At 43.0% G+C, this 17,028-nt stretch overlaps 1 protein-coding gene across 2 annotated transcripts; it reads right to left on the bottom strand.

Annotated features, from left to right (window-relative positions):
* Window positions 1-3,198: 3,198 nt before the first annotated feature.
* On the bottom strand, window positions 3,199-15,045 carry LOC122923217 (cathepsin S-like). 2 transcript variants are annotated; one of them, XM_044273971.1, is made up of 8 exons: window positions 14,931-15,045; window positions 10,655-10,784; window positions 10,237-10,359; window positions 8,938-9,099; window positions 8,057-8,281; window positions 7,540-7,705; window positions 5,354-5,456; window positions 3,199-5,199 (listed from the first exon to the last, which is right to left on the bottom strand). In XM_044273971.1, the coding sequence occupies exons 2-8, from the start codon at window positions 10,781-10,783 to the stop codon at window positions 5,100-5,102; spliced, it is 1,008 nt and encodes a 335-aa protein (XP_044129906.1). In that variant the 5' UTR covers window position 10,784; window positions 14,931-15,045; the 3' UTR covers window positions 3,199-5,099. The 2 variants fall into 2 exon arrangements, with proteins under 2 accessions (XP_044129906.1, XP_044129905.1); XM_044273970.1 differs by having other exon boundaries at window positions 14,883-15,020.
* Window positions 15,046-17,028: the final 1,983 nt, after the last annotated feature.

The following is a 17,028-nucleotide window of genomic DNA, read 5'->3' as shown; positions in this document are numbered from 1 at the left end:
AATAGTAAGTGCAGGGACATCCCCCATGTATGCCCTACATGTCCTGCTACTTAGTTAATAAAGTATGGACCCATGAATGCGGCAGCGGCACTTGTGTTCTACCTCTTGCCCAGGGTCCAATCAATATTAAAGACGGCCCTGGCAACAACTGACCACCCAATTCCATGACTTGGACCCTACAGGAAAGTCATTATGTAAGCCTTGTTCTCCTCAGTGGACAGGTAGGTTCAGGGCAGGAGGACATCTAGGATGGCTGGCTACCCACCATGCCTTGAGAGTTGACGTCTCTATATGGCCATAACCCCACACTTCCTGAAGAAGGGCTTATGACCTCCTGAAACGTAATACACCTCAGTGGTCTATATTCACACCAGTGCTGTCTGTAACTGCTTGACCGATCCATGGTGGAAAGTTTGAATTTTTTCTGAGATGTGCTGCCGTCCAATTATTTTAGTAATGAAGGACGCTCCCGAAGCCGCCCCCTCCCTTGATTTTCATATGTATTATAATGTGTGACGGAGTCTGGTACTCTTGGATTTGTGATCTATGTCTCCTAATGAAACTCCACGAATATTTTCTATATTTTAAAATGTGATTGTAATTTTTATTTTTCACTGATGAAATAAAAAAACAACATTAATGAATTCAGGGATTTCTGTGCTTATTTTTGGTTGCATAATACAATGTTAGGGATTTAAAGGGGTGTCTGAAGTATTTGGGAACCTCTGTAACCTCTAGTAGTAGGTGCAGCTGCGCATCCTCAAAGCCGCAATATGACTAATGCAGTCTTGAATGGTGGACCGCTAAGGACAGTGATTGGCTGCAACGGTCATGTCCCCAATCGCAGCTCTTACTTCTTAAAGAGACAGTGTACCCAATTATCCTATAGCTTCACATTAATCTTACGCCCTCATTGAGAGGCTGTGACCACTAAGCCTGTTGCCTATCGAAGACTGTGGAGCTTGTTACCCCACATGAGTGAAGACCTGTCCCCTCTCCTGACAGGCCTGTTTTGGTAACTACTTCCATTTCCATGTAATAACAATCTTGTTACATTCCTGCCTAGAAGTTTATGAATGAATTGATAGTGGTTTGCAGTGAAGATCCAGCTGGGGGTTACCAGAAGGAGGTGTGTCCCTGCACAATCTGACACTGGCAGCTGTAAATGGATAGTGTCAGACTGTGCAGGGACACACACCCCTGGTCACATTGAGGGGAAGTGCTCACCGTTTCAGTGGCCTATAGGGCTAAGTTCTGCTTATGGTCCTGCTATGTGCAGAGTCCCCCTCTTCTTCTTCCTGGAGCAAGGATTCAGCTTAGAAGGTAAGTGTGTGAGTATATAGGATATGTATGATGCTGTAAGGATGTGTTCACTCATGACACTGGGCTCCTGGGGACTTCTAAGGTTATATTTAGTCAGCAGGTTCAGAATTTCTGAACTAAAAGGGGTTGTTCACCTCGGGAACGCTTTCTGCAGACCAGTGTGGCCAGACCTTTGGTGGTTCCTACTTACCTAAATCCCAACACTGGGTTCCAGCTCCTTGGCTTTACCGCCAGCTCTGCATCATCCTCAACCTTCCAGGTCACCTGAACGCTGCACCCATATATCATGTCACTGGGTCACATAACGCATGGGTGCCACTTACTTCTCCACTGCAGAACACAAGTCCTGGAGCAATGTACAGGAGCCTCTTGAAGAAGCCATCATGGGGTGAAACTCAAGTCAGGCCTCCAGTATAGATATTGCCCACCCTAGTGCCCTCCAGTATACATATTGCCCCCAAATAGTGCCCCCCAGTATACATATTACCCTAATAGTGCCCTCCAGTATACATATTGCCCCCAGTAGTTCCCTCCAGTATACATATTACCCCAATAGTGCCCTCCAGTATACATATTGCCCTCAGTAGTGCCCTCCAGTATTCATATTGCCCCCCCAATTGTGCCCTCCAGTATACATATTACCCCAATAGTGCCCTCCAGTATACATATTGCCCTCAGTAGTGCCCTCTAGTATACATATTGCCCCCCAATAGTGCCCTCCAGTATACATATTGCCCCCAATAGTAGCCTCCAGTATAGATATTGCCCCCCCAGTGCCCCCCAGTTTACATATTGCCCCCCAATAGTGCCCTCCAGTATACATATTACCCCAATAGTGCCCTCTAGTATAGATATTGCCCCCAATAGTGCCCTATAGTATAGATATTGCCCCCGGTTAGTGACCTCCAGTATACATATTGCCCCCCAATAGTGCCCTTCAGTATACATATTACACCTATAGTGCCCTCCAGTATACATATTACACCTATAGTGCCCTCCAGTATAGATTATTGCCCCCAGTAGTACCCTCCAGTATACATATTGTCCCCAGTAGTGCCCTCCAGTATACATACTGCCCCTAATAGTGGCCTCCAGTATAGATATTGCCCCCAGTAGTGCCCTTCAGTATAAATATTGCCCCCAGTATAGCCTTCCAGTATACATATTGTCCCTAGTAATGCCCCCCAGTATAAATATTGCCCCCAGTACTGTCCACAGTGTAAATATTGCCCCCAGTAGTGCCCTTCATACTGCTGGTCTGAAAAGTCATGTGAATGTAGCCTAAGAGTTGGTTCACACAGAGACTTTTGGAGAAGGGTGTGGGGTAGATTTTCCTGAAGGTCTTTCAGTCAAAGTCAGATGTGGACCCAGCAGTCCACAGGAGAAGTAAAAGTCCTTCTTTCAAATTTCTATTAAAATCCAATTTTCGCAGAAAAACCTTCAGGAAAATCTGCCTCAAAACCTCGTCCAACAAAGGTCTATGTGAACCTAACCTTATAGATAGGTAGACGGCGGCATAGCCAAGAGCGTAGAGAGAATCTATTGCCAGAATGTGGAGGCAGAAGTCCAAGGAATGATGCAGGAGGAGAAACATCTAAAGCATATCTGAGGAGGCAACCGAAGTGAAAGTAGAATTCAGCGGTTCTCCTCCACTCTCTGTGTGTTCTTGTGTAGGATGACATCACTTCTGGAGTGATGTCACTGTCCTAAGTGCCAGCCATGGTCATGTGACATTGTCCCTGTGGATGACACGCCTTCATGGAAGGAGAAATTCTAGGCTGCAGGTGTTCACACCCAAGAAATGGTGTCGACCAAACGAGTCAACCACCGGATCCCAACCCTCAACCTGCGGCCCAGATGTTTACAGACCCGATAGACACACAAGTGATATGTTTTATTAAAACAGCTTTAAATTACATTATAGGATGACGTAAAAATCAGAAATGAACATATAGGATTGCACATCGTTCTAATCAACAGCAAAGTGATTTTTTTAATTGGTACTGTAGATTAAACCCAAATCTTGTGGCCTGTGGTCCAATCCGTGGACATGGAGGGTATAATGCTTCAGTATCTTCAGGCATGGTGCCCGGGCTTTTATATTACACATGAGGGGAGCTGCAATCAGCTTTTATGGAGACCTCAACCAATCAGAGACCAGCTTTCATCTTGTTACCTGCTCTCTGATTGGTTGCTGGACAGTTGTGATACATGAGGTCCTCTACTGCCTGTGTTAGGGATGAATCCTTTGATGATTTTGAGGTAGAAGTAAATTTCCACCAAACCTCTCCAGCCCTCCTCAGTCATTAGTCTCTTGTAAAAACTGTCTGACAACCAATATGGACACCATTGCAGCTATCCTGTAGGTTGTCATCCAGTTTTTCTAGTGCCCTGAGGAACTTGCTACATAACTGGACAGGATCTGCCATTCAGGAGTCTCAGAAAGTTGGTTGTCCTCCCCTCTAGAGTCAACAACGGTGGCCACATTGGGTGATCACCAATTTGCTCACCAAAAGTGGTGGCCAGATTGGTTGTCACCCAGTTTTCCCAGAAGAAGACATAATCGAAGACGACTCAAGGTGATTTTATGAAGTAAATGGTCTTTAAAGGTTATGTCCACCATTTTTCCTTGGTCCAATGCATCTAAAATCTAAAAATAAAACTTTGAAAAAAGCTTTGTTTAAAGGGCACCTGTCAGATGGATTAACCCCATTAAGCTAGGTATACTGCCTGGTAGGGTTGACCCTGCTGATTAAAATGATACCTGTCTTGTGAAAATTGGATGTGGCGTTCCTGAGAAAAAAAGACTTTTATTCTATATGCTAATTAGGGCTTCGGTTCCCTGAGGGGCAGGGCTTAAGGCTTCCAGTGTTGGCCACACCCCTGGATGCGCTAAAACACTTATTTGCATCAGGAATAAGTCTCTTTTTTCTCAGGAACACCACAACCGATTTTCACAAGGCAGGTATCATTTTAATCATCAGAGCCAACCCTACCAGGCAGCATACCTGGCCTAATAGGGTTGATCCTGCCTTTTAATTTAAAAATAAAAATTAAAAATACACTTCAGCTTTGTTTATACAGATCCAATGAAGGCCCTATTTTTTCCATGGTTACTACAAATAACCATTGAAAGGCATGGCTGTGCATGGGAGCTGTATACCCAACACGGTGGGAAGATTTTTAATCTAAGAAGTTTTTCTACTTTTGATGCATGTGGACATACCCTTTTAATGGGACATGCTTGTTTTATGACACAACATACAATATAAACTGGTATAATGATTGATCAAACTGGTAAAACACGATTCTCCCAGTCCATAGTCCTACATTCACTTTTTTTCATGGCGCCAAAAATGGAGCAGATAATGCTTGTAATTTTTTATATTTTTTTTTTCTTCACTATTTGGATAGAAGGCGAAATTGTTCTTCTAAGGACCTGAAATTATCAGTGTTCAGTATCATACTTTGCAACAGTGCAGTAAACTGATGCACAAAGAGGCGGGGCTGATGCTGATTTGCATAAAAGGAGATTTCTAAGCAGTTCAGGGCAGGGCTTAAAAACACAGCAGAATTTCTGATTCATTTGTTGAGAGCATTCACTATGGACACTGCACACAGTGACGTTAGATCGGTGAAGGATCACATGTATCATCGCTATGAGCAACCATTGTATAAGATCCAAATCTCTTTCCCTGCAGGGTGGTCCAGGTAGTCAACACCTATAGAGCCTCTGCACCTCACTGGTGACATCATTTGGCATACTGAAGCTTATTTCACATTTCGGGGTAGGAGGGATAACTTGCGATGCCGCACATATTCCCCCGGTTCCTTGCCATGAGGATATAGCCGTTTGCTCCGTAGTTCTGCCCCCAGCTGGAATAGAACAGAAATACTACAATTAGTAATAATATTCGAGATATTGTCCCTGCATTTCCCCTCCATATCTGCTGAGTGGGCGGCAGGGAGAATGTAACGTGACTCCCCCTCCTCCCTCTTCCCCTCTCGCAGCACCTGATCTACTCCTCACCTGTTCTTTATAATCCAGTAGTTTTTCCCATTTAGGCTTCCGTATCCCACAGCAAGAACCCCATGGTTGACATCTTGAGTGCAGGACGGGTCATCATAGACACCTACAGAAGACATGTGCCAATCAGAAAGCCCCTCCTCAGTGTGGCGTGCGCTGTTTTTTGGGGAACCCACCAGCAATTTTGGGGCAAGGACATAGCATGGGGGGGGGGGGGCATAGCCATTGAAAATGTCATCAAGGCATAACATTATTCAATTAAAAAGTTGGGTAACTTTGTGAATCTCTTATCTATAGGGCAGAGCTGTATTTACAATTCTATAGCCTTCAGAGCTGAACTCTCACATAATTCTGTGAACTGCACAAAGCTCACTCTACTAATTAGCATTCTGGGAAGTTTTGTCTATATGGTATACTGATAACCATCTCTCTGCTTCACAGGAGCTCATCTGTGTTAAAAGGTGTTAAGCTTGTTGACTGTTTCTAGTGATGGCCAGCAGAATAGTGAGTGCAGCTCTGGAGTATAATACAGGATGTAACTCAGGATCAGTACAGGATAAGTAATGTATGTACGCAGTGACTGCACCAGCAGAATAGTGAGTGCAGCTCTGGAGTATAATACAGGATGTAACTCAGGATCAGTACATGATAAGTAATGTAATGTATGTACACAGTGACTGCACCAGCAGAATAGTGAGTGCAGCTCTGGAGTATAATACAGGATGTAACTCAGGATCAGTACAGGATAAGTAATGTAATGTATGTACACAATGACTGCACCAGCAGAATAGTGAGTGCAGCTCTGGAGTATAATACAGGATGTAAGTCAGGATCAGTACAGGATCAGTAATGTATGTACACAGTGAGTCCACCAGCAGAATAGTGAGTCCAGCTCTGGAGTATAATACAGGATGTAACTCAGGATTAGTACAGGATAAGTAATGTATGTACACAGTGACTGCACCAGCAGAATAGTGAGTGCAGCTCTGGAGTATAATACAGGGTGTAACTCAGGATCTGTACAGAATAAGTAATGTATATACACAGTGACTCCACCAGAAGAATAGTGAGTGCAGCTCTGGAGTATAATACAGGATGTAACTCAGGATCAGTACAGGATAAGTAATGTATATACACAGTGATTCTACCAGCAGAATAGTGAGTGCAGCTCTGGAGTATAATACAGGATGTAACTCAGGATCAGTACAGGATAAGTAATGTATGTACACAGTGACTGCACCAGCAGAATAGTGAGTGCAGCTCTAGAGTATAATACAGGCTGTAACTCAGGATTAGTACAGGATAAGTAATGTATGTAGGCAGTGACTCCACCAGCAGAATAGTGAGTGCAGCTCTGGAGTATAATACAGGATGTAACTCAGGATCAGTACAGGATAAGTAATGTATGTACACAGTGACTGCACCAGCAGAATAGTGAGTGCAGCTCTGGAGTATAATACAGGATGTATCTCAGGATCGGTACAGGATAAGTAATGTATGTACACAGTGACCGCACCAGCAGAATAGTGAGTGCAGCTCTGAAGTATAATTCAGGATATAACTCAGGATCAGTACAGGATAAGTAATGTAATGTATGTACACAGTGATTCCACCGGCAGAATAGTGAGTGCAGCTCTGGAGTATAATACAGGATGTATCTCAGGATCAGTACAGGATAAGTAATGTAATGTATGCAAAGTTGCCCTAATGGTCAGAATGGTTGACAATTTAAAAAAGTTAGAGGTTGCCTGGGCCTCAAATAGTGATGAACTATTCTCAGGATACTTCATCCATATCCGATTGCTAGGGATCTGACTCCCGCCATCCCTGCCGATCAGATTTTGGAAAAAGTTGCAGCCCTCAGATGAACTCCTAGTCCGCATGGCCTTTCTGCAGCTCAGTCCCATTCAAGTGGATGGATTTAAGCTGCGATACCAGGCACAGCCACTATACGATGTGTGGCACTGTGCTTGGTATACTGTGAAGGTGCAGTAGCGCTCACTCGAGTGCAGAGGCCCCTTCAAACAGCTAATCAGCAGGACGTGCCAGGAGTTGGACCACCACCAATCAGATATGGATGACCTATCCTGAAGAGAAGTCATTAATATTTTAGTCCTGTTAACAAATCAGACCGAAACTCCAAATGAAAAGCTGTCGACCAATGGCGGCCAATTCATCGCCGGCCTTACCATTTTTATATAGATAGAATGCCGGATGCCTGGCATCAATTGCCACAGACACTGGACCAACGCTGGCTAGGACTTTCTGCAGATTCTCTTCAGTTCCTGGTTCCACTGTTTTGTATTTCACACACGAGGCTGCTCGGGTCGATGGGTTATAATGGCATTGTCCATCCTAGAAGAGATTCAAAATCAATCCGATCGGGACAAGCACCGTTTTTTCTTCATATAGTAAATGGACCTGAGCTGCAATACCAGACACTGCCACATAGTCAAGGGTGGCGCTATTGAGTACTGAAGTGTTTTCAGTGTTCCTATAAGTGTCATGGCCCTTTTATTATGCTAGGTCTTAAAGGGTTGAGCAACCACTGATCACCCAAGGATGTCCTAAACAGAAAAAATACTTTAAAGCGCCACCTAGGACAATTTTCTGGAACTACGTCTATAGTTCTATAGGGAATTATGGGGAATTTCATGGACCTCTCTGTGTTGCCTTCACTTCAGTCTGATATTGGCACCTACTTACCGTGGCATGATAAGGGTACGAAGCGTCGGAATCTATACCATTGTTGTCTATCACGTACTGAAAAGCTTGGGTCATAAAACCACCATTACATCCTTTATTTCCGTACTTAGTGGAGCAGTCTACAAGATTCTGAGGACTGAGGGAAACCAGATTTCCGGTCTTCAACTTCAGCTGGCCCTCCAAGGCACCGACGGCACTGAATGCCCAGCAGGAGCCACAGGAACCCTGGAAAGTGGCAAAAAAAATGTGCATCATATTCTATGTTGTTGACATGATGTGGTGGGATGGTGTGATATCTATAAAGATGCGCACAGTGGACGCCACTGTTGAAGGGGGCACCACAGATAGCTCTGCAGCTAAGTCTTCTAACCTCTAAAACCTCAATATATCTCCAACACCAATGTAAAAGAGCCTTAAAGTGCACTTAATGGTAGGCTTAACCTATTAAACCAGGCACGCTACCTGGTAGGGTTGATCCTGCTGATTAAAACAATACTTGTCTTGTCAAAATTGGTTGTGGCGTTCCCGAGAAAAGAAAACTTTTATTCTTTAAGTGAGTGAGGGCTTCAGTATACAGAGGGGTGTGGCCTGCACTGGAAAGCTAAGGAGTATGGAGGGGCGGAGCCTAGACTCATCTGCATAAACATTAAAAGTCTTTTTACTCGGGAACGCCACAACCTATTTTCACAAGACATGTATCGTTTTAATCAGCAGGATAAACCCTACCAGGCAGTATGCTTGGTTTAACATGGATGATCCTGTCAACATGTGCCCTTTAAGCTGTTTTTTGGCTTTCATTTTGACAGTATCTGGCTGATCAGATGTCTTGGTCATGTTCCTCATGTAGGTGAGAGCTCCTCCTGTCATCACAACATTTTTACCTGGTTTTTAACGTCTGTGACACATCCTTTTTCCCTCCAATCTACAGAGTCCGGCAGGTCGACGGTCTTGGTACCATTCCACGTGTTAGTGAGATAGTTCTTCCTGTCATTCCGAGGAGGTAGTACTAAACCGGTTAGCCGGGCTTCTACCTCCTCACTGGTCTAAGGAAAGAAAATTTGGTCACTGTATGGTGGAATTAATTCTCCCTGGTGGTGTTATATGGTCACTGTATGGTGGTATTAATCTGTGATAGTGGTGGTGTTTGGTCACTGTATGGTGGTATTAATCTGTGATAGTGGTGGTGTTTGGTCACTGTATGGTGGTATTAATCCTCCCTGGTGGTGTTATATGGTCACTGTATGGTGGTATTAATCCTCCCTGGTGGTGTTATATGGTCACTGTATGGTGGCATTAATCCTCCCTGGTGGTGTTATATGGTCACTGTATGGTGGTATTAATCCTCCCTGGTGGTGTTATATGGTCACTGTATGGTGGTATTAATCTGTGATAGTGGTGGTGTTTGGTCACTGTATGGTGGTTTTAATCCTCCCTGGTGGTGTTATATGGTCACTGTATGGTGGTATTAATCCTCCCTGGTGGTGTTATATGGTCACTGTATGGTGGTAATAATCTGTGATAGTGGTGGTGTTTGGTCACTGTATGGTGGTTTTAATCCTCCCTGGTGGTGTTATATGGTTCACTGGTGGTATTAATCCTCCCTGGTGGTGTTATATGGTCACTGTATGGTGGTATTAATCTGTGATAGTGGTGGTGTTTGGTCACTGTATGGTGGTATTAATCCGTCATAGTGCTATTATTTGGTCACAGTATGTCACCTTTAGTTTTGTACTGTATACTTCTTGATAATTCTATTAAATTGTCCAGTTATTATCCCGATCTTCATCCCATATAAAATATCCTCTTGCACACAAATTTTTTTTCCAGTTTCCGTTCCGTTTTTTTACGTTCCGTATACAGAACCATTAATTTCAATAGATCCGCAAAAAAAAGGAAGGTTCTCCATATGCCTTCCGTTTCCGTATTTCCGTTCAAAGATAGAACATGATCTATTATTGTCCACAAAACGGACAAGGATAGTTCTGTTCTATCAGGGCCAGCTGTTCCGTTCCGCAAAAAACTGAATGCACAAGGACATCATCTGTATTTTTTGCGGATCCGTTTTTTGCGGACTGCAAAATACTGAAAAAGCCATACGGTCGTGTGCAAGAGGCCTAAGGAAGGACTCCTGTCCATGCAATGTATCATCCTGAGAGAACTGTACATAGTATCACACCTACCAGGTCAGCGAGATGGTTCATGCCCACAGTGTACGAATGGACCCCCAGCTCATGCTCCAGGTTATGTAGTGTGACAAACTTTAAATTCTTTTCCCATATCAGTCGCCTCGTGAGATCTTCTCTCTGTAAAAAAATTCAAAATACATGGTTCAAGTTTTTTTTATAATAGTTACATATTTAGGTCCTCCGTATCATATTGGTGGGTCTGATTCCCGACACCCCCGCCGACCAGCTCTTCGGAGAACTGCGGCCTCTTGATATTATACAAAGCACAGCGCCCTACATTGTATAGTGGCTGGGCTTGGTATTGCAGCTCAACCCCATTCACTTGAATAGGACTGTGGCTGACGGACGTGATGCTGCATGCTGGGAGTTGTAGTTTCCAAATCATATTTTCAGATGTTAATGTTGTTCTTACCTCATGCTCATATTGCTTGTTATATGTAATTTTCCATAATTTCCAGTGATTATCCAGGTCGGGGTCAATGGAGGCATTCACAGACACAGCGACGAGGGCTGCCAGTAAAATACTCGTCCAGGACTTCATCCTGTGAAGGAGAATTAACATTGGCATAAGAGGAATAATTCACCAGACAAGACAATATTTAACCAGGTCCATCCAGGTAAAGTTCAGAATCTCTGTCCTTAGAACTGTGGGGAGACTGAGCTGCAATACCAGACACGGCCTATGGACAAGAGTGGCGCTGTTTCTGGGTGCTGTGATTCTGGGATTATATTCCATGTCTTTAGAGCATGCTGCATGGTTTGTCTCCCTGCTGCATGCTCTACAGAACGTGCAGTGTTTGTCATGGTGACGTCAATGTCAGTATGTCCAAGAGTTCGTGGGCTTTGGGCAATATCTGTTAGGCAATACTCGATTTACAAGCAGATGATGCATTTACTTCCCTCATGTTGCTCAATGTTACTGAGAAAAGCAGAAGTGTTCCAGAAAAGCAAGCCATTCTTCTGACAACTGATGCAGACAACCTAATAGAACCTAGTGACCATTTTCTAGTATACAAAGGGTCTTCTCCAGCCCCCATACCCCCAGGACCTGGTGTTTGTGTTCCCTTTCTTGTTTGTGTTCCCCTTCTTACCCCTTTACATGACCCGCAAGGGCATTCTCCACCCTCTTGCCTATTTCCATTGTAGTCCCTCTGGAGAAGGGAGAGCTGCCCATGTTCTCATCACTCAGTAAAAGGGATTGGATCAACCAAGACTGGACACCCTGCATCCAAGGGTCCAACCAGGGCTAGGCCCTATCTATCCAAGGATCCAGCCATGGATAGACACCGTCTATCCAACCATGGCAAGGCTCCCTTTTTGCAAGAGTCCAACAAGGCTAGGCCCCCACTGTTCAAGGATCTAACCAGGGCTGGACATGCCCTATGTAGGGATCCAGTCAGGGCTGGACACACTGTAACCAAGGATCCAACAAGGGTTGGACACCCTGTATCCAAAGATCCAACCAGGGGTGAACACTGCCTATCCAAGGATTCAAGCAAGATAGGCCCCCCTGAACCATGGATCCAACCTGGACCCCTCTATCGAAGGATTCAACCAGGACTCTATGCAAATATCCAGCTAGGACTGGACCACTTCTATTGAAGGATCTAAACTCCCTCTATCCAAGGGTCCAGGCATGGCTGGGTTTCCTCTATCCAAAGGTCCAGGCAGGGCTAGGTTCTCTGTATCTAAGGGTCCAGGCATGGCTGGGTTTCCTCTATCTAAAGGTCAAGGCAGGGATTGGTTTCTGCCATCCAAGCGTTCAGGCAGGGCCAGGTTTCCTATATCCAAGGGTTCAGGCAAGGCTAGGTTTCATCTATCCAAAGGTCCAGGCAGGGCTAGTTTCCGTGTATCTAAGGGTCCAGGCAGGGCTGGGTTTCCTCTATCTAAAGGTCAAGGCAGGGCTTGGTTTTTGCTATCCAAGCGTTCTGGCAGGGCCGGGTTTCCTATATCCAAGGGTTCAGGCAAGGCTTGGGTTCCCTCTATCCAAGGGTCCAGATAAGGCTGGGTTCCTTCTATCTAAGGGTTCAGGGAGGGCTGAATTCCCTTTATCCAAGGGTTCAACCAGTGCTGGGTTTCTTCTATCTAAGGGTCCTATGGCAACTACATTGGGTAAATTGGCACAAACCTTACCCGTTCCCATCCCTTTGAGGTCTGACCCACCCTATCCACCCATTTCCCTGGACCCAACTATATATATGAAATATCCCACTGTTTTCCCTGAGGATCCTCCAGATGAGACCATATAGTGTGCATGTGATAAAGACTAACGCTGTGAAACTCGTCTAATTTCAGCGGAAATTCCCCTACTTGTTATTATCCTGATAATAGCCTTACATTCTGGAGTTGCTGCTTAAAGGGAACCTGTCATGTGGATATTTGATTATAATGTAACTAATTATATACAATCATTAACTACTAAAAAGTACCTTAGATGTATTCACTTACTGGTGTGACAGATGGTTACCTCATAATATACACACAAAGAAGCCGCATGCTAATGAGCTGATTTGAGTCCAGCGTGATGTCATTGAGTCCGGCGTATATTTAATTCAGAGCTATAGCCACTCCCCTGCCCACCTGCTGCTGATTCCTATGGGAAAAAAACGTCACTCAGCAGCAGGTGGGCGGGGAGAGTCAGGAGCTCATGAATATTCAGGACTCATCAATATGAGCTGGAGATTTTCAATACAAGATGTTGGCAAATTGACTGGGTCAATTAAAGAAAGTGACCCAGCATTTTGCTAAGAGAATCAGTCACTTATTTATGTTGCCCTTAGTTAGGACACCATAAAACTGGTGACAGGTTCCCTTTAAGTTATTCCTGACATTCATTCTGAATAGTAGTGTAAAGATGGAGTGTCCCTTTAAGCTAGAACACTGGGGGGGGGGGGGGGGGCTCTCATTTTATATTTTGCTCTTGAAAAATTAAAGCTGAAGCTGTGATGATCTGGGCAACAAAGACAGTGTTCATACTGTACATCTCCAGGCCTACTGCCGAGCCCGAGGGAGCACCACAGAGAGAATCCCTGTGTCATGCTCCTGGCATAGCACAGCCGATCCGCCTGTCTGGCTACTCCCAAAATGATAAAAACAACAAAAATATTTTCCCATTGCATGTAAAAATAATAACTGAAGACCGTCTTTGTAAAACACCCCCTGCTGTTTTAGGCCTGCAGCTCCAATGCAGATTTATGTGTCTCCATGGTCCTGCAATTATTTTTCGCCCGCGTCTACACACAAGCCCGCTTAGGAGCCTAATTGTCAATTTTTATTTTTTTAACGTTAAAGCAACAGAGAAATGGTTGAGAAAGACGGGTCTGACCAAAGACATATGCCATAATTTCAGATATCCATACTTCCCTCTATGACAACACGTCAACAGCAAGCCCTTTCACCTGTTAATGACCCGTCACAGTTTATTTATTTATTTTTAATTTTTTTTACGTTTTTGTATGGTGGGTCTTGAGTTGTCAAGGGCTAGGCTAGCGCTGGAGTGCCTTTTTTTTTTAAATTTAAACATTGTATTTATTTATTTGTTAGATTATTTATTTTACACATTACATAGTTTTTTATATATATTTTTATGGTGTTATTGTTTTCTTTACTTATTTGTTCATATATTTATTTATCTTACACATTTTTTATTATATTATAACTTTTTCTTTTTTTTTCGTTATTTATTTATTTTACACATATTATTTTATTTGTTAGATTTATTTTTATATTTTTCTTTCTTTCTTTGTTTTTATATATATTTATTTGCCACCATTTTTTTTAAATTTATGTTATATATTATTTTTATATTTTTATTATATCATTATTTTTAATCATTCATTTGTTCATTTTACATAGATATTCTTATAATATTATTATTTGTTCTTTATTGTTTGTTTATTTTACACATTTGATATATTTTTATATTTTTATTATATTATTTATTATATATGCTTATTTTACGCAATATATATATACATATATATATAAAAACGAAAAATGGCGGCACAAGCTAATAAGCAAGTCTGGGTGCACGTCCTTAGGCCTCAGTGTTTTTTCACTGTCAGTGATTTGGCTTCAGTGGTCCGTGTCCGATTTTGCTTCAGTTGTGTTTCCTTGTGTCTTCCTTTTTTTTTGGGGGGAAAAAAAGGAAGGTTAATGAAAAGTGTAATTTTTTTGCAGCAAGGTCTTGTAGAAAAAAAACGGACACGGACGCGGACACGGATGACATACCAGTTGTGCATCAATTTTTTTTGACGGACCCATTGACTTGAATGGGTCCGTCCTCCGTTTTCCACTGACAAGAATAGGACATGAGACCTGTCTTTATACCCGGGGAATAGCACTGGGGACAAAGTACAAACTGCGTAAATAAAAAAACGTACGAGGAAGTGATTTCATATTTAATGCTTCTATAGAACAGTTGTTCCTACAGTCACGTCTGCACAACTTATCTCCATAGATAAGAGAATCTCACAGTAAAATATCCGTATTTCCACACGGAAAAGAGGCGGACGTCCCGCTACATTCCCATCCCAGACAAACACTCTTCATATTAGAGATGATAAATCATTCTGGACGTCCTAGATGTCATCCCTCTCAATGACATGAGCCTGAAATGGCTGATAACAGAGAGTACTTACCTGCACGGCGGATGAGGTGTAGCTGTCTGTCCTGCAGCCTGGACTTACCTCAGTACAGTATGTAGGCACAGGCTGCACGAAGGAGGTGACTCGGGGGAGAGCTTTATAAAACTTCTGCCGAGAAGAGGAAGGAACAGGAAGGACGGGCATTAATAGATTTTCACTTTCATTATGTCACTTACCTCTTCTCCAATCAGTATTTCCATTTCAGTTATTTCCCCCTTCTCACATTTCCCCTCCCCTTCAGAAACCACAGCCCAAAGCAGAAGAACTGCTTCGATAAGTTTCCTAAGGACAAACATCAGTTACGTATGAGAAGGTCGTCTTCTAGGTGGTGGACTCATTGTGACCAGATAGGTGACGTGCATTTCCTCACTCCTCGAATGCATCTAAAAGAAAAGGAAGCAATTTTGCAGATGGTCTGGAATAAAAGTCTCCCACCGCTTTGAGTATACAGCTTCCATGCAGACGTATATGTCACCATGGTTACAGACTACAAATAAGCTGAGAGTAGTCTGAACCTGCAGTCGTGTTACTCCATTCTTTCCGCCTCCTCTACTTGCTGAGCTCCAATCTCGTGGTCGTGGGGGTCCCATCAGCCTGTTGTGGCGTATTTTAGGGATCCTCTAAACCGCTAATTCTGTATGTCTTGTATCCGTCCTCATCCAAGTCTGATGGGTCAAGGCCTTCGTCCCCTTCTGCCTTTATGGGGGGAATTGTACAAGTAACGACCCTCTCTTACATGGGGCACTAACTCTTTTAGGTGTACTGTATGTATGGTTCTGCTCCTTTAGGGGTACTATGTGAGTGACACTATATGTATGGTTCTAGTTTGGGGTGTACCATGTGATCGATACTATATTTATGGGTCTATATTCGGGGTACTATAAGTATGGTATGATTTTTGAGGGCACTATAAGTACAGCACTATTTCCAGGGGCACTACTGTGTGAGACTATTTCGGGGGTACTATATGTATGGTTCTAATTTTAAGGGTACTATGTGAGTGACACTATACGTATGGTTCTAATTTTAGGGGTACTATGTGAGTGACACTATATGTATGGTTCTAATTTTAGGGGTACTATGTGAGTGACACTATATGTATGGTTCTAATTTTAGGGGTACTATGTGAGTGACACTATATGTATGGTTCTAATTTTAGGGGTACTATGTGAGTGACACTATATGTATGGTTCTAATTTTAGGGGTACTATGTGAGTGACACTATATGTATGGTTCTAATTTCAAGGGTACTATGTGAGTGATGCTATTTCAGAGGCACTGTATGTATGGTTTTAGTTTCAGGGGTACTATGTGAGTGACACTATATGTATGGTTCTAATTTTAGGGGTACTATGTGAGTGACACTATATGTATGGTTCTAATTTCAAGGGTACTATGTGAGTGATGCTATTTCAGAGGCACTATATGTATGGTTTTAGTTTCAGGGGTACTATGTGAGTGACACTATATGTATGGTTCTAATTTTAGGGGTACTATGTGAGTGACACTATATGTATGGTTTTAGTTTCAGGGGTACTATGTGAGTGACACTATATGTATGGTTTTAGTTTCAGGGGTACTATGTGAGTGACACTATGTGTATGGTTCTAATTTCAGGGGTACTATGTGAGTGACACTATATGTATGGTTTTAGTTTCAGGGGTACTATGTGAGTGACACTATTTCAGAGGCACTATATGTATGGTTTTAGTTTCAGGGGTACTATGTGAGTGACACTATATGTATGGTTTTAGTTTCAGGGGTACTATGTGAGTGACACTATATGTATGGTTCTAATTTCAGGGGTACTATGTGAGTGACACTATATGTATGGTTTTAGTTTCAGGGGTACTATGTGAGTGACACTATATGTATGGTTTTAGTTTCAGGGGTACTATGTGAGTGACACTATATGTATGGTTTTAGTTTCAGGGGTACTATGTGAGTGACACTATGTGTATGGTTCTAATTTCAGGGGTACTATGTGAGTGATGCTATTTCAGAGGCACTATATGTATGGTTTTAGTTTCAGGGGTACTATGTGAGTGACACTATATGTATGGTTTTAGTTTCAGGGGTACTATGTGAGTGACACTATATGTATGGTTTTAGTTTCAGGGGTACTATGTGAGTGACACTA

Source organism: Bufo gargarizans, unplaced genomic scaffold (genome assembly GCF_014858855.1).
Source record: "Bufo gargarizans isolate SCDJY-AF-19 unplaced genomic scaffold, ASM1485885v1 original_scaffold_1370_pilon, whole genome shotgun sequence".
Taxonomy (NCBI): Eukaryota; Metazoa; Chordata; class Amphibia; order Anura; family Bufonidae; genus Bufo; species Bufo gargarizans.
This window is presented reverse-complemented; position numbering and strand designations above follow the sequence as displayed.